The sequence below is a fragment of the Aedes aegypti genome, chromosome 1 (genome assembly GCF_002204515.2).
Source record: "Aedes aegypti strain LVP_AGWG chromosome 1, AaegL5.0 Primary Assembly, whole genome shotgun sequence".
In the NCBI taxonomy this organism is placed as follows: Eukaryota; Metazoa; Arthropoda; class Insecta; order Diptera; family Culicidae; genus Aedes; species Aedes aegypti.
The window spans coordinates 294,867,845-294,892,075 of record NC_035107.1 but is presented as its reverse complement, the minus strand read 5'-3'; the positions used below and the strand labels follow the sequence as shown (position 1 = coordinate 294,892,075).

At 37.8% G+C, this 24,231-nt stretch overlaps 1 protein-coding gene across 2 annotated transcripts in view; it reads right to left on the bottom strand.

Annotated features, from left to right (window-relative positions):
• Window positions 1-8,759: 8,759 nt before the first annotated feature.
• Window positions 8,760-24,231, bottom strand: part of LOC110674190 (myosin-2 heavy chain-like) — a 47,827-nt gene continuing 32,355 nt past the window's right edge. Inside the window, exons 4-6 of one of the 2 annotated variants that reach the window (XM_021838208.1) lie at window positions 16,472-16,794; window positions 9,125-9,200; window positions 8,760-9,069 (exon numbers count right to left, since the gene is read on the bottom strand). In XM_021838208.1, coding sequence (XP_021693900.1) covers window positions 8,878-9,069; window positions 9,125-9,200; window positions 16,472-16,794 — 591 coding nt within the window. In that variant the 3' untranslated portion in view covers window positions 8,760-8,877. Of the gene's footprint in view, window positions 9,070-9,124; window positions 9,206-16,471; window positions 16,795-24,231 lie in introns of both variants that reach the window. The other variant, XM_021838207.1, reaches the window with a different exon arrangement.

The window sequence follows — 24,231 nt, the reverse complement described above, 5'->3', positions numbered from 1 at the left end:
TCCGGACACTCTGGTGCTATTGATAAATTAAAGTTATAATTAAGTGATAATATGTTTGGTTTTTATTCATTCCACTTACTTTTAACAATATTAATCATTTAACATTTATTTCTGATCTAGTAACCATCGTCAAATAATTAATAAAAATAAAAACAAATAATTTGTTCGTGTAGGACGTCATCTCGTCGCGGTCCAACTCCAACTCAAATTTTACGATCGATGAACGCGCGAATATCGTTTGAGTGCAGAAAAAGTTTGTGAACTATATTTTTATAAAAAGTTCCAACCATAAGTGTTTAAGAAGAGATATTTTGGATGTTTGGGGACTTCACGGTTATGAATAAGTTGGAAATATATATTTATCAGTGTTTTAAAAGACTGTCCGGGATTACGATCCATTGTTTTAAGATCCGGACATCGTCTAGAAGACCAACGTACAACTAGTGTAAGTGAGTTTTTAGAAAGACAAGTAAGAGAAAACTTGAAAAATAACTAGGGGAAGCATAGTGAGTTATCAGAATTCAATTTAATGTGAAATAAATTGTGCACAACGTTCATGATAACTTTTCGAGTCACATCGTGTGCAGTTCAAGCAACATGTACTTCGTTTCAGGTAATCAAACCACTTATATTACAAACGTGCCATTCTTTTTCAAATTGTAGGACAAACGTGGACATCAAATTTACTAAACTTTGATATTTCATTGTGTGTTGATATGATTTTATTTGAATTGAACGAATATTACATACTATAATACCGATGTCCGGATATCGATTCAAAAGTGTCCGGATTTAAAGACATCGTTTCCATCAGGTGTCCGGATTTATAGACAACACATGCTCTAATATTTGAATGATTTTCATATTAAAATCATGGTTTTTACCGAAATGTTCATCACTTTCGTGAAGATCTGGCTTGAAACAATGTATTAAACAATATTACATTAAGAATGTCCTAGAATAACACACTCATATTAGAGTTCGAACATTTGTGTCGCCTTATGCGTCCGGGTATTGATGCATCACGGTACATGGAACATGATGATTTATTTTTGGCCGACGCACATAACATTGTGCTCCGCCGTGTTGGGTGGCTCGAGAGGGTGGTTCAGCGGGTGATTCGAGTGGGTGGCAACATTATGTTTACGTGCTCAATGGACCTTCACCTTAACTGTCCTATTATTTATGCTTCTCGAGAATTTTTAGCATTTCGATCACTTTCTCTCTACTTCTTGTGTTACGCGCCAGGGTCTGGTACTAGTTGGGCACTTTGCGAATCTTTTCTGAAAACCGCAGACCCTCGAAAAAGTTGCGCGCCGATCGATCATGCGCCGAGTTGTGATCAGTCAAAACGATTTAAAACGCTTGCAAATTGAAAATAAGAAGGTACGAACATTTTTATTCCATATGTTTTTTATCAATTAAACAATTATGCTCGCTGTTCAGTTTAGGACTGGAGCCCTAAAAGTGATTCACTTCCTCGGCGAGATATTTTGACATTTCTTTATTTACTTTTTGGCTGGCGCACAACTCGGCGCATGGGCCACCGGCGCGCAACTTGTTGGACAGTCTGCGGATTAAAGTAAAGATGTCCTACCCACTTCCCGCGCCACTGCCGCCAGTATACTATAGTTTTCAGCGTAAACGGCTGTCTGGTTCTCAAGATTTGAGGCGTGGCTTCTATTCATCTTCACCTAATACAGGTCGGACTCGATTATCCGGAGACTCGATTATCCGGGATTCGATTATCCGGAATTTCAGACTCGATTACCCGGAATTTGTTTTTGATGATCTTGTTTTTCAATTTTTATGCATAAATCTTTGATAATTTGGTATTGCAATATACAATATGAATGGTTTTGCAGTTTTGAACGTATTTCAGAAAAGGGGGGATTGAAAAAGTGGATTTTTGTGTACGCTGGTCAAAATTCTTTTTTTTTTTTCTTGTAAAGACCCCTACTGTTCTTAGAAATAATTTCTGGCAACGTTACCGCATCATATAAATAAAACAACAAAAAAAGATAATGTTTATGTTCTTTTATCGAAGATTTTAATTTTTTTCTTAGTGATTCGATTATCCGGAGTGAAAAAAAAATCGATACTCCGGATAATCGAGTCCGATCTGTATTAAATCCAACATTGGCGCAGGCTGGCATCTTCCCGTAAAACGGTGGCAGGCGTTGGACTGCGTTCCAAATCCGTCGCCTATTTGGGCGGGAATAGACTCGACAATGCACACACCTTAATTAAGACTAGGATCATTTCACCAATCCTAGTCCGCCTTATGCTCCGCACATCTGCGCCCAATGGCGATAACTTCTCCGTGTTTCGCACGTTTCGCATCGCCTTCAGAACCTCGGCGTATTTCGCTTCCTCCGTTTTGATAATGAGGGCTGCGCCTAAATTCCTACGTTTTGCTGTTTTCGGTTTAGCATCCCAACTAACAATTTTAGCGCTATAAGCCAAGAGTATTTGCTTTTTGCTGTATAACAGTTGAATTGAAGCAGCGAACGCTGTAAAAAATGAAACCTGACAAAAATAAAACGATTAGCGTTAATACAACTTTAACCCAAACATTTTGCAGCTACCAATCTAAGCTGACTATATTTTGTCTTTTATCGCTTTTGCTGCTTTTACAAAGCTGCAACTCAACACCTTACACAGTAGCAATCTAATGTTGTGGAATAAAAGTCCCCATTATTCATCCGGCTGCTTCTATGCAATATGTTTTGTTATGCTGCTTAATATGTAAATAAGAAGCGCTTTGTCGTTTGTTTTACAGCGCACATACAGCAAAAAGCTATATAATAACAATATGTGGCGCAACTACACAGCCTGCTGGATGTAAACATTGCGTTTGACGTTTCTCACACTTTTACAGCTTGATGAAGTGGTATAAGCATGGTTATAACATCTTATAACATCATTATACAATATTACGTGGACCGTTTTCGATGTAGAGAAGACGGTGTTTTTTCTTTGCCTTTGATATATACTGTGGTGGCAACAAGGACAGCGTCGAAACTTGTGGATGCAGAGATCGTGAGTTCGATCCCAAACGGTGGCGGGTACTTTAATTGTGTAACGTTGAGAACATTAAATTCGGATACATACGAATTGAGTTCCGGAAGCTGCGGAACAGCTTGAAAATAATATTTAGTCGATAATACAGTGAAGCTGTATAAAAATTATTCAACAGTTGCGAAATGGTTGAAAAAGCGCCTTCCGAAGATGTAATACAGCTACTTGTCCTATAACAGTCGAGACAAAGCAATGATCGGTATGCATAAGAGCTGCCAACAAAGCTTAAAAATGGCTGAGTAGATTCGCCAGATTTGTTGGTAAAAGGATCGCATAAAAGTTTTCGTTCGTATGTACAGCGCATTTACTCAGCATAAAGCCGTATAAAGAAAGCTTCGACAATGTTTACATCTGCACTAAATGTTAGTTGGGATTCTCCGTTTCCGGTTTTTCAAATTCAAAATGGTCGGTCAAATACCAAAAATGGCGCAGGCTGGCACAGTCCCATAAAGCTATAGCAGGCTTTAGACTATGTTCCAAATCCGTCATCTGGTTGGCCCACCTGGGCGGGCATAGGCTCAGATGCCATTTTACCTAGGCTCACCAGATAGTTTTCTTTGGGAGGACAGGTCTTCCCGTTTTCCTCTAACTGAAAATGTCCTTTTTTAAAATGAGCAATTATAATATTTAATATCTTAAAAAAATAAAGTAATATATTCTTCTTAGTCTCTTCTCCTAGATTTGAATAAATGATTTTAATATGTCTGCATTGAATGAATTCTGGTAAAGATTTAGGTTGTATGAATTAGGGTCAAACGAGAGTTTACCGGGTCTTTTAAACGCTTATGTTGTCAAACTGTTATTCGAATTGCTGTTCTTCTTTAAAAAAAAAATAAAATGTTTTCGGATTTATTGTTATTTTTATTTGACTAAAATAATATCGTATTATTTTCAAAGCAATTCAGATACAATTTTACTGCATTACTCTGAATTTTAGCACAACTATGTAGCATAATTTCTCTGAATTTACCGTTAACCCGCTAAATTGCTATATCAGCCATTCAAAATGAATAAAAAAAAACCGATCTAAATGAAAACAAATAAAATAAAATGAAAATAATGAAAATGAAAAACCGATCTAGTGAGTCACCGAATTCCGTGAAAATTTGCTATTTTGTTCTTTCTCCGAAATAAAGATACACGTGTTTTTGGATTTTTTGATTAGGGTGACCATTTCTGAAATAAAGTGACCAAAAAAATCGCGATTTTGTTTTTATTTTATTAAAAACAAAAAAAAAATATAACTTTTGAACCGCTCGACCGATTTTCAAACATGGACAAAAGGCAAGCTAAAGATTTTGACTTTTCAAGAAAAATATAAAACTTCACAAAAACTGTTTTTTTTACATGAAAAAATCAAAAATTTCCGTTATTTCGTGTTTTGAAGGCCTCGGGACCAGAGGGGCTATTGCTGTTCTCATTTTTTCTTGCAAGTTTGGAAAATTTTACGTTTGCTGTCCAATTTTCAGCGATGTATGTTTTTTAGTTTTCGAGATATAATTTTTGGAAAATAAAAAATCAGTTATTTTTCATCGGCACACACTGTAATTTTAAGCTTTCATTCCAGAAAAAAAAATTGGAAATCGGTTGAGCTGTTCAAAAGCTGTTATTTTTTAACAAATAAAAAAATCTAATGAGCTGAGACCTACAGTGTGTGCCGATGAAAAATTACTGATTTTTTATTTTCAAAAAAGGATATCTTAAAAACTAAAAAACATACATCGCTGAAAATTTGACAATCAACGTAAAATTTTCTAAACTTTCAAGAAAAAATGGAACAGCAATAGCCTCTTTTATTCCGAGGCCTTCGAACACACAAAAAACGGAAAATTAGGATTTTTCTAATATGAAAAAACAATTTTTGTGAAATTTTATATTTTTCTTGAAAAGTCAAAATCTTTACACGGGAATAAAATCTGTGGTAATAATTACTATTGTAGCTGACTACGACCATTCTTGAAACTACCATGGAATTTTAGATCAATTTACTATGTTTACGGTACATCCATATAACTGGTACATTTGACAGAAATAATTTACAACAATCTGATTTCGACTAAACACATGGTAAAAGCAAGCGCATTTCTGGTCTGCTGAAAATTGCCGGTGCGAGCGCTTAAGTTAACCCCCTAGTAGGTCTTGCCGCACAATTTTTGCGTGTAGCTTTCATTTTGTCCATAAAAATTGAAAATCGGTCAAGCGGTTCAAAAGTTATGATTTTTTTTTAATAAAAATTTAGCAAAATCGCGATTTTTCTGGTCACTCTTTTTCGGAAGTGATCATCCAAATCAAAAAATCTAAAGACACGTGTGAACGAATAAGCAACAAAATAGCAAATTTTCACGGAATTCGGTGACCCTGTAATTATCGGGTAACTCAATCGGGAGCACCACAGAGACTCCCTGCTTCAAAAGCTCAGGGTCGGCACCAATAAAACTCGCGGTTAGGAAGTTCTCGCACTTAGTTTAGTCTACCACAGAAGTTCTTGAAGCAATTTATTGGCTGGCTAGCTTCACTCCCACTTTCTTAATCTAGTCTAACCTTAGCGGGCCCCTTCTTCTTCTCCACCACCTTACTGCTACCGGACCTCTGCAACGATGGCTTTCCTGACGTAGATCGGTGCAGAGCTCTACCTCGACGACGATGCAGCACGGCGATGTCTTCTGGGGTGGCTTAGGGTATGGGCCTTGTAGATCCACTGCGTGTCCTGGTCCTGCCGATATGGTAACGGATCAGCCTTCGGTGGGTTCGTTGCCGGAATGTTGCCCAGATGGACACCGGGACACCGCAGGGACAGTCTACAAACGGTATTTTAAACCGGCGGGGTTCTGCATGGAAAAATATGCCATCAGGTTTCGCCACAGTGGACTATTTCCAAGATTACCTGCAGTCCACTTCGCCTTCACTTCTTCCACGTCTTAAACTCTCTTTCTTCTCTCTAACCTTTTCAATCCTTCACTTTTAACTTTTTGGTATAGCCTTAACTTGTTAATGTTAAACTTAACTTTGTTTCAGTCGACGAACTCTGGGCAAGTGAAGGAATTAAGGAGTCGTCGACTGTCTTGCGGTCCCTGACCTCGTTGCTCGGTCATTGCCCTCTTCATGAACTCAACGACCCCATTACACCACCCCTCCACTATGGGCGATCAGGTGGCCAATAATCGAAAAAATGACTTGTTCTGATAGGTTTTTCTTGTACATCATTCCATAGTAAACACTTCTATTAAGTTACTCCTGCCATATCAGGGCAAGATCTTTTATATTTTAATTGATACAGTATGTCAAAGTTAGAGTTTTCAAGAAAAATGAAAAATTCAATGCAAACACAAGGTACACATTGAATACAATATACTGCATAATCGTAATATTTTATACAGATCTTTATACACTGTCCGAAAGCTTATCCAAAGAGCTATCTTAGAAAAATAAAATGAAATAAAAATTCGTACTTTAGGTCGGAGAAATGTGGGGAGTGCACTGAAAAAAATATATTTGATTTTATATCGAAACTACACACATCCCATACTTTTTTGTCCCAAGTTGTCCCAGGCTAAAATTTAGTTCCAAGAGTACTTTGAGATGTAAACTAAAGGATCGTGAAGAATTTAGCTGCACAAATTTGCACTTTTTTAATTTAGGGCTTTTTGAATTTTTCCAATTTTTTTTAACCATTTTCTATTAAAAACAGCTAAAAGATAATTCAGAGAATAAATTAATATCGCTAAATCATTTATATCACCATTTCTATGTAAGTTCTAACACTTATAATGGTTTGCACATCGTTGATCGCATAAATGGCTTATATGCATCATTAGTAACAAAACTTATTTTTTCTCTATAGGCCCTATTCAAAAGTTAGTCTCGAAAACTTGTTTTTGAAAATAAAACATCAAATTTGTATCACAAAACTCATAAATACGACATGAGATGGAGAAAATATTTTTGGCCGCCAGTCTGTATGGAAACCGCCCATAGTGCCCTCAAGGCTACCCAGAAGATGGTAACCAAGCCCTCTGGTGGTGGGTTTTATCACTGCGGTGGGTAGGTGGCTGCGTAGAGTAGTCTAGGGTGGTGGAGTATATCTAAGGCTGCTCGGGAGTTTGAACGGTGGAAACATAACGAAGTACAAGTTTTCCTGACATTTCACAATTTAAATTCTACGAAACATAAAATATCCAACGCTTACAACCCACTAGATCGGTTTTCGATGGAATGGCTGATATATAACCTCAAAAGTACTGTGGTATTATTCTGTGAACAAATCATTATAATGGATTATTATTTGACCATAACCAACAAAGAGATATTGAATTTGGTGTATATATGTAATTTAACATTCAGATATTATACGGATTCCAGACCATCTTCAAGTACTCACAACATTTCATTCCGACACTTTGTTTAGAACATCCATGTAACCCTCAAGATCATATGGACAAACACTATGGCCGATTGATTGAATTGCTTGCTTTTCCCATAGTAATTCCCATACAAACTTTGAAGGGCTTGTGCAGTTTCAGTTTTCATCCAAATGAGCTCAAATTTTGGGAGGGCACTCATAATTTGATCTTGCATGGAATGAGTGGTATGGTGTATGGAGCGATGTTCTGAGCCACCCTAAGGGCCCATTCACAAATTTCATAACGCTAGAGGGGGTGGGTGGGTGTCTCAACGATGTTACGGTCCATACAAAAATTGAATAACATTCATACAAAAAGCGTTACAAGGGGGTGGGTGGGTGTCCAAAATGGCCAATTTTAGCGTTATGAAATAAATGAATGAGCCCTAATAGCAATGACTAGTGATCCTTTATAGAGAGATGAGCGGAAGTAAAATGGAATGATTTAGCAACAGACCAGCAGTGCTGATTTTGCTCAGCGTCGAGAATAATATTGTAACACGGAAATGACTTCCTAATTGCTAAAAAGTGTATTTTGTTTCGTTATAGATCTTTGAGCTACATATCCAAACTAATAAACAGCCGAAAAAATAAACTACTAAAAATCGCATTGACAAAAATTAAAAAAAAAACCTTTCATTGTTTTGCTTCATGCAAAATTATTTTTACCGAAATAATTTCAAGCGGATTACATTACTCCTCAAGAAAAGTTCAAAACAAACATAACGCATGTTCGTTTGGCTCACACTTTGACAGCTCTCGCTGCTCGATTGGCTCACACTTTGACAGAAATGTCAGCTTCCGCGAATCTCTCTTATAAAGGATTACTAGCAATGACCGGTTCACTTTCTCTACACGGGAAAAAATACTGTGGTAAAAATTACTATTTTAGCTGACTACGCCCATTCTTGAAACTACCATGCAATTTCAGACCAATTTACTATGTTTACGGTACATCCCACCACATTACTGGTACATTTGACAGAAATAATTTACAACAATCTGATTTCGACTACAAACATGGTAAAATCAAGCGCATTTCTGGTCTGCTGAAAATTGCCGGTGCGAGCGCTTAATTTAACCCCCTAAAATGGTAGTTTTTACCGCACATTTTTTTTGCGTGTATACATACATATTGTCGCACCGCCACCAAACCGGATCGCGCCAGTGAGACTCGCGACGCGCCTCAACTCGCCGCATTTTGAAATCAGTTTTTTTTAGTGTGGCGCTGCATTCTCACGATTTTTTTGAACACAGCGCACTATTCACATATTAGCTGCGACGCACGGGACCCGAGGAAACAATAATTATAAATAAATGTTAGTCTTGATTTCTACCGGATACATGATATATCGAATATCTCTTGAGCTCCCCCACCCCTAAACGCTTAACGTGCTTTATGAACGTTCCCCCAGCTTTCTGCGAATCAGAAGGCGTCTACATTTTTGGCAAAACTGGTTTTGTCGGGCAAGGCATGAACGATGCGACATCGAATAACAGCTAGTGCAAATGATGGCGTCCTCGTCAAATGGGAATAGCAATTCGCCATTCTGACAATCTTCACAGTTGTAGGCTTTGGCTGAGCAAATCTGTAAGAAAAGGTGGTTAAAACTGAGCAATCACTAAAAATGTCACTACACAAACCTCACACTTTCTAATGTGTTGCTCAAATTTCACGAGCACATTTAGCAGAAAGTCCGATAGCTCCCCGTTTTCCAATCTGAGTGTTGGAGTATGCAATGATTGTGCCTCGTATGGAAAGCGGCAACACTGAATGTGTAGAATTTGGAGAATGAAGCTGCGACGCATGCGCCAGTAGGGCAGGCGGCGAGCGCGCCAAATAGCAAAGGAAGAGAGGGAGAATGGAAAGTTTGCCATTCATCCGTAATGTGATGTTCGATCCGTACAGACGTGTTTACATTAAAGTTCTCTTGCGTACAGTAGTTGAGTTATTAGTTGTTTTCTTTCCTACCGAAATCCTGGTTCCGCGTTCCGCTTCGGTGACCCTGTTCTGCGTTGTGGTGTGTCCACCTCTGCCCAACAGGTTATTGGCCCAGCAGTGCCGAAGGGAAGGTTCCGGATTGCGTAGGAAAAAGGTTCCGAGAGAGCGAAAGTGATCACGCCGTGTGTGAGTGTGAGTTGTTTCTCCGCCAGGGATGCCAGGTGATTTTTTCCAATGTCTTCCAATTGCATGGAAAAATGTCTTCCAATGTCTTCCACTTAAATCATTTCAATTATCATGGTAACTTTATAAAGTTAATAAATTTTCGGGTTAAGGCCCAAGTAAAAATGGAATAAATGTAAAAACTGAAAAAATCTGTTTTCTGCTTTAAAATTCCCAATTCTTAAAAAATAAACAACATAAAACTGCTTCTTCAGTTGTGATACAATTTCAATTAAGCCTGGTTAGTAAGAAAAATAGGCTCTCCTTTATCATGTTTGACATGACTGTTGAGGAATTTCTTCAAAGAAATCCTTCACAGCAAATTCTTCTTGAATATCATTTTAGAACCATTCTTGTCAGGCAATAGCTGACCTGTGCAAGGTTTTATTTTCAACCAGATTTCAATTTAAACGGAAGTCCCCTTGGTTATGAATAATACTTCTTGAGAATTCATTAAAAGTTCAACCAGCAACTAGTCTAAGAATACCTTCACAGATTGCTACATGAACCCCTACATTTATTTGTTCACGAAATTCTCCAGTTGTGTTTCATGAAATGTATATAAAGGAATATGGAAGGATTCTTCTAAGATAATATGAATGTATTCCTCTAAGCATTGCAAAAAGAATAAATTTAATGAACAATTCAATTAATAAAATTTCTAGCAGAATACTTAATTTTCTATATTGCAAGCCAATCATCGAGAAACTTTTTGTTCTTCGTCCAAGAATTTCTTCAAATGTTTAATCATGGATTTCTGCAACAATTTATCCTGGAATTTCACAAAGAATGTTTCCAGGAATTCCTCCAGAAATTTTTATACAGATTTTTCAAACACGCCCACCTTTTTCTGCAGAAATCTCCAGAAATTCTAGCAAAAATATAATAATTTTTCATGGTTTTCATCAGGCTCTTAAGCAAATTTCTCAATCAGTTTTGCAATAAGTAGTCCATGTACGACTCTATGAATTCTTCTCGCGATCTTAAAAATTTCGTTAAAAGTTTTCAAACAAGTTACCCCAGTATTCCTTATAGCATTCTTTAAAAACTATCTGCACTATTAACTTCAGGGGTTCTTCCCTGAATTTCCTGCCATGGATTCCACCATGGATTGTGTTCGCTAGAGATTTCTCTGAAGGTTCCTGATGAGAAGCATTCAGGGATTTGTCCACACATAATATATGAAATACCTCTGAAAATTCTTTTAGTTTTTTTTACACTTTAATCGTTGCGCTGTTGTATTTTGTACAACACTGTTGAAAAAAACTTCGCTTTTTTCGGATGAACTGCCAATAAATCTCCGGTGGAGCTCCCGATGAACTTTGGAAGAATTGCTGGAAAAACTCTTAAGAAATTCCAAGATCAATTGTGGAGGAATTCCCTAAGAAACTGTGGAGGATTTTCGGAGGAACTCTGGAGTAAGTCCGGGTGGAAGACTGAAGGAATATCCAGAGAAAATCCAGAGGAATTCCTGGAGGAACCCCGGAAGAATTTCTGGAGAAACTACAAAGAAATTACCGGAGGAATTTTTGAATGGAAGGAATCCGTAAGGACTCCAGATGAAACTCTGAAGGAATTCTAAGATAAACTCGTAAGAAATTCCTGGACGAATTTTGAGAATTTTTGGAGAAACTCTGGATGATTTCCCGAGGAAATCTAGGGGAATACTCGGAGTAATTCTAGAAGAATTCATAGTGGAACTCCGGAGGATTATTACTGGTGGATTACTTGAGAAACTCCGATTAAATTCATGGAGGAACTATGGCGAAAATCCGAAGGTATTCCCGGTAGAGCTCTAAAGAAATTTCCGGAGAAGCTCCTAGTGGAGCTTAAAGGAGTTCCCGATTGAGCCGTCCAGAAATTGCTCGGGAGATTTTTTCCAAGAATTCCCCCGGAGATTTCCCCCAAGAACTCCTCCGGAATTTTCTCCAGTAATTTCTCATGTGATTTCCAATAGCAATTCCTCCGTGGATTTCGTCCAGAATTTGCACAAGGAATTCCTAAGAGGATTTCAGATAGCAATTTCAGCGGGGATTTGGTTCAAGATTTTCTCTGGGGATTTCGTCCAGAAATTCATTAAAGAATTCCTCTGTGGATTTTCTACAGAAATTCTTTCGGGATTTCCCAGGGAATTTTTAGGAGATTTTCTCCAGGAATTTAAACCAGGAATTTCTCCGATTATTTTCTCCGGAGTTTCCTTCTGAGATTTCAAGGGTTCCTCCGGCGATATCCATAGGAGCTCCTCCGGAAATTTTCTTCAGGAATTCCTCAGGGGATTTTCAATAGCTATTACTCTAGGGATTTTGTGCAGAAATTCTTCCGGGAATTTCCTTCAAGAATTTCTCTGGGGATTTCCTCTAAAAGCTCTTCCGAGTATTTCCTCCTGAAACTCCTCCTTGGATTTTCTCCAGGGATTCTTCTGGGGATTTTGCCCAGAATTTTTTTTCAGGGATTTCGCCAAGGAATTCTTCTTCAGAAACTTTTCTGGCAATTTAGTCAAGGTATTTCTCCGGAGATGAAAATCTCCGGAAAATTTTCTTCAGGAACTCCAGAAGTATTGGAATTGGAATTGGATATTCCCGAAGAAATCCTTGATATCGCCGGAGAAAATCCTGGAGCAAATCTCCAAAGAACTTCCTGGAGGAAATCTTTTGAAAAATTCTCTGAGAAAATCGCCGAAAAAATTTCTGGAGAAAATCCCCGGAGAAGTTCAATAATGAATTGCTGGATGAAATACCCATAGGAAATTCCTGGTGCAAGTCCTCAGAGATATTCCTGGAAGAAATTTTATGATAAATTCTCTAAAAAAGTCTCCAAAGGAATTTCTGGAGAAAATCCTCTTAAGAACATCTTAATGAATTTCTAGGCGAAATTCCTAGAGGAATTCCTGGACGAAATCCACTGAGGAAATCCCCGTAGCAGTTCTTGGATAAATCATCGAAGAAATTTATGGAAAAAATTCCCGAAAGAATTTTTTGAACAAATTTCCGGAAAAATCCCCAAGGAAATTCCTAGACCACAACTCCGGAAAAAATCCTGGTACAAATTTCCAGAGAAATTTCTGAAGGAAATTCTAAAAGGGATTCCTGGAGGAAAACCCCGGTAGAATTTCTGGACGATATCCATGGAGTAAAATTTCCGAAGGAAATGCATACCCGAAGAGATTCCTGGAGCAAATCCCCAGAGAAATTCCTGCAGCAAATCCCGGAGAAATACCCTGATGATTCCTAGAGGTGTCCTGTATGAGTTGCTGATGGATTCTCCGAAGGAACAGCCGGAATAATTGCCGGAGGAATCGCTGGAAGAGGAATGAATATTGTTTAAAACAGCTTCGATGGAATATTGTTCCTGTTTTCACTTACCTCAAATGAGTAGGATCTAGAGCGCAGTATCAGCGAGAAAAATCCGAACTTATAAACAAACATGTATAGAACCAGTTTATGAACAGTTCAAATATTGGTTCAAATCCGACCAAAAATGAACCAGGCAGTTAGCCTGTTCCAAAAAAATGGACCAGAAAACTGGTATAAAATAAAATTGGAACAATATTTGCAACACCGGTGCAAGCTCCAATTTATAACATGGGTCAACAATTTGGACCACCGGTGAAGTTGCCCTAAGGTTACCCATTGTTGAAGAAATTCTGGAGGAGTTTCAGGAGAAATTATACTGCTTCGCGACTAAAAATGGGTGAACCAACGTGCGAAGTTCGATTTTTGACCAACTTCGCCGCGTCGCAGCTCGATTCTCAATAGTGCGCATAATGCACACGGCGGAGGGCATAGATGCGCTCTATAGCGAAGCGACTCGCGACGCGGCGAAGTTGGTCAAAAATCGAACTTCGCACGTTGGTTTACCCATTTTTAGTCGCGAAGCAGTATAGTGAAAAAAATCTTTACAGATATCCCAAAGTTGCCTTGGGATAATTTCAGAAGCAACATTTGTAGCAATCTCAAGAAAAAATCATATAAGAATCTGTTTACTTTCTTTATAAATTCGTAAAAAAAACACGAGGAACACTGAAACAGATTTTAAAAAGTCCTTGTAAGAATCCTTGAATAACTTTGATGCTTCTATAATACTTAAATACATTACTAGAATGTCGACAAGAGTTCCTAGAACAAACTCTAGAAACATCTTTGTCAGAATTCTCAAATCATCTGAATCCTTGGAGAATTTTCAACGGAATTGGGTCCTAAAATGTTTGATAAAATCTTGTTTTTATTCAACAACACGAAAGAGCATGTTACTTCAACTACTTTAGCAATTTTTCCCGCTCAAATAACGGCTATATCATGTTTAAACATTTATTTGAAAATTGTGTCCATAAATGAACCTTAACACTTGAGATCATGTTTGACGTTCGCTTAGTCGACAAAAATGCCACAGGGGTTCAACTTTTTAACACCGGGGTTGTTCCTTTCTGACATTTCGGAAGGGACACGGAAAACAAAATACACCCAAAATTTGAGTTTAAGCCAAGGGGTGTGACAAAATCTAAAATAACATAAAAAAATGTTTTTCGGACTTAAACCAACGGAAAACATTGGAAATTTGAGTAAGCATGTGTTTTTGGTCTAAACTTAAGCGTTTGGCACTAAAATCGGGACAGGGCTTTAGGAGCCTATTCGGAGAGGGATCGCTATAGCTCGATTTAGACGTGCAATAATCTTTTTGGAGGAGATTCTTGTAATTTCCAACTCATATGTTTTTTTTTTCTTTAAATCTAGTAATTTTAAAAATGCTAATAATTTAAAATTGTCTTCCAAATGTCTTCACAAATTCTGAAAAGTCTTCCAAAAATCATCCGTCTTCCAAATGTCTTCCACACTACTCAAATGTCTTCCAATGGAAGACATGTCTTCCAACCTGGCATCCCTGTTCTCCGCAGTGGTGATTTTACGTGGACAAAATGGCGGATGTGAACAAGTTTGCGTTTGCTAGACTGAACAATCAGAACTGGCAAATATGGAAGTTCCGGATGGAGATGCTCCTGACCAGGGAGGAGCTGTGGTATGTGGTCGGTGATGCAAGGCCGGCTGTGGTGACCGATAAGTGGACGAAAGACGATAGGAAAGCTCGTGCCACTATCGGACTGTGCATAGACGACAATCAGTTCGGTTTGGTGAAAGAAGCGGACAGTGCGAAAGCTTTCTGGGATGGATTGAAAGCTTATCACGAGAAAAACACGGTCACGTCGCGTGTGTCGTTGTTAAAGAAACTGTGCTCGTTGAATCTCGCGGAGGGAGGTGACCTTGAGAATCATATGGTTTTGCTTGAGGATTTGTTCGATCGTTTGTCGAATGCGGGGCAACCGCTGGAAGAGTCGCTGCGGATTGCGATGATCCTGCGCAGCTTGCCCGACTCATACGGAACATTGGTGACGGCCCTAGAGAGTCGTGCCGATGCAGATTTAACGATGCAGCTTGTGAAATCGAAGCTGATCGATGAGTTTGAACGTCGGAGAGAGCGTTTCGGTGAAATGTGTGAAAGGAAAGCGTCGAAAAGTGTGGTAGTGCGAAACGAAGTGCAAAGCGTGGGTGGACTCGGCAATAGAGCGCCAGTAAGGAGATGCTTCTTTTGCGACAAGCCCGGTCATTTGCGTCGCAACTGTCGTTCGTTTATGCTAGCGAAGCAGGAGCTAGAACGAGAGTGCGAAGATAAGAAGAAGCCGGACGACAGAGTGCGTGTGAGGCAAAACGCGAGACAAGCGACGGACGAAAATTGCGGTGCCAGTGTGTGCTTCATGGCGGGAGTGGATCAGCGAAAGTGCTGGTACATTGACAGTGGAGCAAGTCGGCACATGACGAGCGACAGGAACTTTTTCAAGTCGCTGAAAGAAAGAAAAGGCCCGAGTGTAGTGTTAGCGAATGGTAAAGTGGTTACCGCCGCTGGTTGTGGCGATGGTATTGTGCATGGCGTGGACGGAAACGGAAGCGAAGTGGAGATAAAGCTTACCGATGTGTTGTACGTTCCGTCGTTGGCGAGTGGACTCGTGTCAGTGGACAAATTGACGGCGAAAGAGTTCTCAGTGAAGTTCAAGAGAGATGGTTGCGATATTTGCGATGCATCTGGGAAGAAAGTGGTTATAGGAGAAAAGTCGGGGTCATTGTATCGGCTGAAGTTGGCGAACGCTGTGAAGAAAGTGGAGGGCCAACGGCCGATAATGGGCGAGAAGAAGACAACGAAGGGAAGAAGTTCACCAGTCAGTGTGGTGAGCTGGTATTCGGAGAAGAAGCCGAATAGAGCCGAAGAACGTGAAGAAGAAGAATACTTCGATGCGAACACTTCAAGCGAGGAAGTGGAGCCGCTGCAAGTGGCAGAGTCCAACAGTGGAAGCTCAGATTCGAATGCTGATAACTGGAGGGAAGTTCGGCGATCCAGGAGGAGTAATCGTGGAGTACGACCCAGCCGGTTGGTTGATTACGTTGTTTGAAGCAGGAGGAGATCAACCCGGCAAGGAAGGCAGAGAGGATGCGGACGAGTACGAGGACAACATTGAGGAGGAGTGTTGGAGTATGCAATGATTGTGCCTCGTATGGAAAGCGGCAACACTGAATGTGTAGAATTTGGAGAATGAAGCTGCGACGCATGCGCCAGTAGGGCAGGCGGCGAGCGCGCCAAATAGCAAAGGAAGAGAGGGAGAATGGAAAGTTTGCCATTCATCCGTAATGTGATGTTCGATCCGTACAGACGTGTTTACATTAAAGTTCTCTTGCGTACAGTAGTTGAGTTATTAGTTGTTTTCTTTCCTACCGAAATCCTGGTTCCGCGTTCCGCTTCGGTGACCCTGTTCTGCGTTGTGGTGTGTCCACCTCTGCCCAACACTGAGAAGATCCGATATGCTGTATATGCTCACGGCCTGCATCAGGTATTGCCTGTCTCCGATGTTTTCATGAACCAGCCGCAGCTCGTCAGCAATCCGACAAACGGTCAAATATCGTTGCATCTGGTTCAGTTTTTGGCGAACCCCTTTGACAAGTGCCAGATTCCGCACCTCCAGCTTGGACAGGGACGGATTATGCTTCCCCAGATTAATGAGTGGGCGGTCGTACAACAGTCGGATCTGCTTCAGTGATGCTCGGCCGGCATCATGTAGTAAAACGTCCAAATTTTCCATAATCCGAGCCGGAATGATGGTGGTTGGTACCTGATGTTGTTGAGGTTTTATTAACATACTGCTGTAGATGACTGTTCAGACATATTTTTTGTACCGAAACTAGAGGATGTGTATCCGCAAGACTGTCTTTGCTATATGATCCAGCCCAAAAATAGAGTTGAATGAAACTACCCAAGTAATAATGAGACCCAAATCAGCATCATAATTGCATACTGGCATTATAATAGCACTACGAACCCAAGGAACAATTGGTAGCTTTAAAGATACTTACGTGTTTAATACAAGCTGAGTGATTCCAAGCAACAGCACCAACATTTGGTAAATTTTTTAATTCATATTTTTCTATTGAGCTGAAACTTTGCACAGTTTTCCAGTTCCATCTAAATCGTCATTTTCCGATATCAAATCTTCAAGTTGAGTCACGACTAACTTTTCAAAAGGGTGTATGTGAAAATGGTTCAAAAATATTCAAAAAGCTGCACAGCAAAAACGGTTCGTTCGATTGTTAGACAACTAAAGAAACAAAGTTAGACAACTAAATAAAGATTCCAAAAAAATACACACAGTAAAAAAAAAAATTTTGCACATAAAAAACATAATTTTTGACACAAAAACTTAAATATCTCAAAACCCTATCGGAATACCAACGTAATTTTTTGAGGGAACGGTCCATTATATTAGCTATCTACCATAAAAATTTGGTGATGGTAAACCAATAAACAAAAAAGTTATGACATTTCAAACATGTCACAATTTTCACATTTAGTAGAAAAAAAAATTTTTTTTCGGTGTAAATTATTACGGGAACCGCAGTTTGTTGCTGATTTTATTGTTAAGGGCCTTGCGTGAATTAAACAAGCCGTTTTCATGTATTCATTAGTATTATGTATATTATATGTATAAATATTATGTATATGTATAAATATTATATGTATATGTATATATGTATAAATTAAAATGAATTAACAGATTACACGAAAATAAATTTTTTTTTACCAGGATATTTTTTTTTAGAGTATGATCGATGAGTTTCTAAATGTTATATATAAACTTTAAAAGTTTTGGATTTGGGTATGCGTTATGAGATCATGAAAACATTTTATTAATACTTATTTATTTATTTATTGTTATTCAATTTTTTTACAATATCGAACACTTTTGCATCATTATCAGTACAGTTCGAGTATAGTTTTGCTTTAATTTTATTTTCTGACAATGGAATGAAACAGTGAAATTTTTGGGTTCCTTGGATCGTTTTCGCGTTATTATATTGCTCGCTGAGCTCTGATGCCGTTAATTCGTACTCTTCAGTAGTAGTAAAACAAAATGATAATTTTGTTAAATCTTCTTCTTTTCTGCGATTCGCCCAATCAAATAGTTCTTTTGCAGTTTAAATTGGATGCTCACGTTCTTTGGCTAAACTTGCTCTTGTGGCCATGCGCTTTATGGTTCCTCCAATAGCATCACAAGGACCTTTGCCATGTGACGTAGCAAAGAAATGCCATTCTGCATCAATTCCGTACTTTGATTTAAATTAAAGTGACCAGATATTTTGCTTCAATCCGGGACAAAAATTATTATATTTAAAATGTATCATATAACATCCACAGTACGTGTTATTTTCCTACCTTTTGAGACAATCACCAAAAAATGTCAAGGTTTTATTGACTGATGTTTGAAACAAAAATCATTAGATATTTTCTTATTTTCAATAATGTGATCCATTTTGTTTATTCTATTGCTGTCGTATTGCACTCCGTTCATAATGATCGCTTATTACAACTTTTTCGAATATAATTATGAATATTGAATAATTTAGACAAAAATGATTTATGATATTTAACCAAATTAATTCTTATGAAACATTTAACAAATTATAAGATAATTTTAACACATTCAAAATTGAATATGACACTCAGTGGCGAAACTGCCATCATACTCTTACACATTTTAAAGATTGAACATTTGCTCTATATGTACACTAAATGTGGGTCCCTAGAAACCGGAAAAGTTTCTTACGACTATAAAATAAGATCATTAAATTGCAAGAATAAACTTTAAAATTCCACATCATTCGCCTGGATAGAGCCAATTCTCTTTAAAATAAACAAGATTTTCGTAAACTAGAGGCTATCTATCAAACAATCATTTTTTTGTAAATAGATTATCTTCAATAACGTTTGTCAAACCTTAAATTATTGTGAAGCATGTCATATGAAACTAATGTGTTAGAAAAAAAGAAAGCTAAATATTGAGGATTTTGCCCTCTAATAGACTCACACCTAAATAATTTTGTCACACCAAAATATTCTCCCACCATGTTTGCCATATATTGGATGGCGTCGTAGCTAACAAAACCAACAAGTATACTGCTTCGCGACTAAAAATGGGTGAACCAACGTGCGAAGTTCGATTTTTGACCAACTTCGCCGCGGCGCGAGTCAATTCTAAATAGTGCGCATAATGCACACGGCGGAGGGCATAGATGCGCACTATAGCGAAGTGACTCGCGATGCTGCGAAGTTGGTCAAAAATCGAACTTCGCACGTTGGTTCATCCATTTTTAGTCGCGAAGCAGAATAACGTACATGTAACGCATTATGTTGGATTGTACATTGAATGCAAGGTGCGTGCTTTTATGAAAGTGCCATATAAACTGACGTGTGAGTATATATGTTTCCACGTTGAAAATGTGCACGAGAATCTATTCCTCAACTAAACGAACAATATCATCACTATGAATCCACAAACATGTAAATTTTGAGTATTTGCCATGCTAATCAAACGATTTAAGTCCTTAAAATTAATTTAAATTGTGAACTCGCTTTTAAAATTTTAGTACGCGTCACGTTTCACAGAAGAAAATCATTTTTTTTTTATATCTGTCACAATTTTGAAATGAAAGTGTTGTATACTGTGTGTTTTATTGGGTAAATAACAATAAATTACATCACCAATTTGAATACATATTTTCGAATTATGATAGAAGCCGACATGTCATGCAAATGATAAAATACCAACTATTGTTAGTCGACTGTTCGAATCCGGGACGTTTACCGGGACGCTCGGTAATGCGGGACAGGTAGTTTGAATCCGGGACTGTCCCGCACAATCCGGGACGTCTGGTCACTTTAATTTAAATTGACATAGGCTCGAAAAATTCTTACGGTTTTTGTACTGCGATGCTGCTCCATCAGACATGAAATATATCTTTCTGATTTCTTTACCCTTATCAACGCGTAAAAAGTTAATCATTTTGGCAATGAACAAATTTACAGATACTGAGTCGTGTCTTAAATCTTCGGAAATTACAATAAAACTAAAATGTTCAATTTGCGTACTTCCATTGAAATAAATAACGAATGGATGAATTGTAGCTTGTTGTACGTTCCAGTGATGGGACTGCACTTCATCTTGCAATACAAAGCTATAGTTTTCAGAAAAATCACAAATGACTAAAAATTCACCATCTTGTAATGTATTTTTCGTATTTTTTAAAAAGCGGGATTGCTCTGTTTAAATAAAGTCGTGAGGAATTAAACTTTCTAATTTCAAGCAAAAAAATGACACAAACTCATCTACAGGTTTTACAATAGTTTCTAGGTCACACCTATCCGTGGTCACCCATTGCTCAAATGATAACTGATCAATATAATTTTCTTCAAACTCAGCGAATAAAGTATTTTCCAATGATGAAGAATCTGGACAATCCGAACAAGATCGTAGATAGCAATTTGATGTTGTATTTTCACACAAAAGACTACCAGTTAACATTTTAATATCCTTTGATAAATTGATTCTTTTCAAACTATGTAAGATTAGGTTAATATTTTCGTGTGTTGTGCACACACAAACATTATGTGTTCCTGAATTGGATAGAAGCTTGCATTACCTTGGACGAAGGCTTGCAAATGAGGAAAAACCTACCTTAATATTTTCGTTAATTTCCTTGAAGCGTGTATACGCTTCTTTCAAAGTAGTCATCATTAATCGTTTTTGGATTGCTTGACGCTTTCCATCTTTTTTTACAGATACATAATCTTTTTGGCCAGGCATAGCTCTACTTACTTCATCGTCTTCAAAATATTGAATTATTTTTTCTTTTGTCTCATCTGTTAATGAAGTACTCGACCTAGCATTTTTGGTTGCAAGACAGTTATTTTTGAATTGTTTTGCCTCTTTTGCTGTATTTCTATTGGTTTTGAACTCATCAATGGCGTCTTGAATAGACCACGAGCTTGGCAGCATCGACAAAATCAATAATTTTTCTTTCCTTGCCGTGGCTAGATTCGAGAACCTTTCCTTCATATTCATAATTACCTCATCGTAGTCTGTATTTTCCACATCCTCAGGTCCTAATTTGAAGAGGTTTCATCGTACAGCTTCGTTGTTTTCACGGTATTTTTTCTCGGGATAATTGACGTAACCCATCTTCGTCCATTTAATCGGAGTCACTTTTATTCCAGCTATCCCTTCGTAGAAGCGTTCGATGTTGACCTTCTGGATGCACTCATCTTCTGATTGATTTGTTGAAACAGATGTCGCTGATGGTACCGTGGCAAGACTATCTGCACTTGGTACTTCTGGTAACTCCTCAGTTGTTGTCGGTGCATCTAGTAATTCCTCAGTTGTTGTTGTTTTCGAACTTCCTGCAACCTGATCCACCGATGATGTACAGATTGCCCGTTTGTCAACGTTTAAACGGCAGGACGTACAAATGCGTAAATTTGTATTCATTGTAGACATTGGAGCATAACCAGCCGCTTTCAGTTTATCTATGGTGCTTTCGGTGAGAATTCGTAGCTCTTTCGAACACTTTTTTTCTGCAAACGGCCTGCAACAGTTGAGAAAGCGACTACTCATGTTGCTCGTTAGATTTTAATAAACAAAATCACTTTTAAGTTTTTACTGACTAGTTTGGTGTTGTTTGCTTGACTGAAGAAAAATTTTACAATTAAATCTTTTATAACCATAGTGGTAGTATATTTTTAGTTTTTTCGTGAGTATGTTCATGGTATGTACCTATCATGTTTTTGATGTTGTTGAAGTTACTCGCTTTCTCCCAAATATGATTAACAAAGTCTATTCTCTACCAAGGCGGGTCTATACCCAGGTGTAATCAGATTTTAACTTTGTGGAGAAAACCAGCGCCGAGAAAACCGACCTGCTTTACGTATACTAGATCACCTGGGTATAGACCCGCCTTGTTCTCTACGAGGTAAACTTTTTGCAGGTAAACTAGTCGTATACCTGTATAGAAAACTTTTTTTGTAGCTTTTGTCTTCAATATTAGATTTCTTATAGGTTTCTTTTATCAAAAGGTTTCAACACTATTGAGAGAATTTATCTTCAGTTACGTACAATAAAAAATATGACACTATCAAGACTTTAGATCACAACACTGGATCGCGTCTAACTTTCTAATTGATGCTATAATAGTTATGAATAATTAAATAAAATATCATGAAAACAACTTGTTAACCTCATGTGGTACCCTTAACAAAAAATTCAGCAACAAACTGCGGTCCTAAAAAAAATTAACAATGAAAAAAAAAAATTCACTAAGTGTCAAATTTGTGAAATATTTGAAATGTCATAACTTCATAAATTACGTTGGTATTCCGATAGAGTTTTGAGATATTTGAGTTTTTGTGACAAAAATGATGTTTTTTAATGCAAAAAAAAATTTTTTTTACTGTGTGTATTTTTTTGGAATCTTTATTTAGTTGTCTAACTTTGTTTCTTTAGTTGTCTAACAATCGAACGAACCGTTTTTGCTGTGCAGCTTTTTGAATATTTTTGAACCATTTTCACATACACCCTTTTGAAAAGTTAGTCGTGACTCAACTTGAAGATTTGATATCGGAAAATGACGATTTAGATGGAACTGAAAAACTGTGCAAAGTTTCAGATATTTTTGAAATGGTCGATCAGAATCGACTTGCATGCCTCCGTGGAATCCCTCAAATGTGGGAGCAAGAACGGTATCGTTTTTGGCAGCCGAAAGTCACCAGGCGGCCGCGTAGGGACGTTCCTATATTGCGAAGTATCGATGTTTGATTCGATACGATTATCGAAAAGAATGTCAAATCCGTAATCAATTTTTATGTAAGCAGATTTTGCGTAACAATCAGGCGAGTTGTAAATAGGTATCCTTCAATTATCCTTTCGCAAGCACATCGCCAAGACAATTCCCGACTGCTGAGGAATGCGTAAATTTCGTCTTTGTCTATGGTAACTGACAAGAAAGAGGCAACCTTCATAGAGCGATATGAGACTCTACCACCTACGAATGCTTAATGCTTATGCTAAAACCCTGCAACTACTTGCTATATATTAGTTTACGATATATCGGAAGGAAATATCGATATCACCGATATATTGAATAGAAAATATCGAATATCGAAAGCAAAATGTCGATATTCCGATATATCGGAAGTATCGAAACGTCCCACAGTATTTCGATCGGCCGAAATCGTGAACTTAATTCTAGAAGACACTAGGTTTCTAAAGACCAAGGAAAACAGTTATAACCATTTAAGTGCAAAAACCAGTCATTTTTGGGGTCCGTGTATTTATTCGGGTGACAGCTGATGGCAGATGAAACCTAGTAGGGTTAAAAATACATCATTAGTAGTTGTAAATGTCGATAGTGTCATTAGTATCCACGAGTATCCCTTTTACTTAGAGGAAGTTTCATCAATGATTCTTATTACCCTGAAGTACTTACACGGGAAAAAATTCTGTGGTAACAATAACTATTTTAGCTGACTACGCCCATTCTTAAAACTACCATGGAAATTTAGACCAATTTACTATGTTTACGGTACATCCCATCGCATTACTGGTACATTTGACAGCAATAATTTACAACAATCTGATTCCAACTACAGACATGGTAAAATCAAGCGCATTTCTGGTCTGCTGAAAATTGCCGGTGCGAGCGCTTAAGTTAACCCCCTAAAATGGTAGTTTTCACCGCACAATTTTTTTGCGTGTAGTTATGTGATGGGTAGAGGGCTATGTGACTCCAAACTTCTTCTTTTTCTTCTCCTTGACACATTCTTCATCTTTATACACACACTCAATAGGTTCTAAATACTTTTATGAAGAAAGTTCTCAATTAGTCTTTACAAAATGACTCGCCATACAACTATTTTTCGCTTGCAGTTTTAGCTATTTTTCGTACATAGACACTATAGTAAGTGCAAGCTATGCAAATTTGGTGAAATAATCTGTTGAGAAAAGAATAAATCATTGAATCACTATTCTGTGAATCAAATCTGTGTTTAAATGTTCTTATGGTTGCAACACTCATTTACAAAATGATCTGATATTGAGGCACTTGCCTGATTTTGGATTTGAATTTGATACATCACTTAATTTGCTACTCACCGCATCGTTCTTGTACGTGTCATGTAGTAAACACTAGCCTGCTAGTTTATCTTTTTGGTCTTTTAGTGCTAT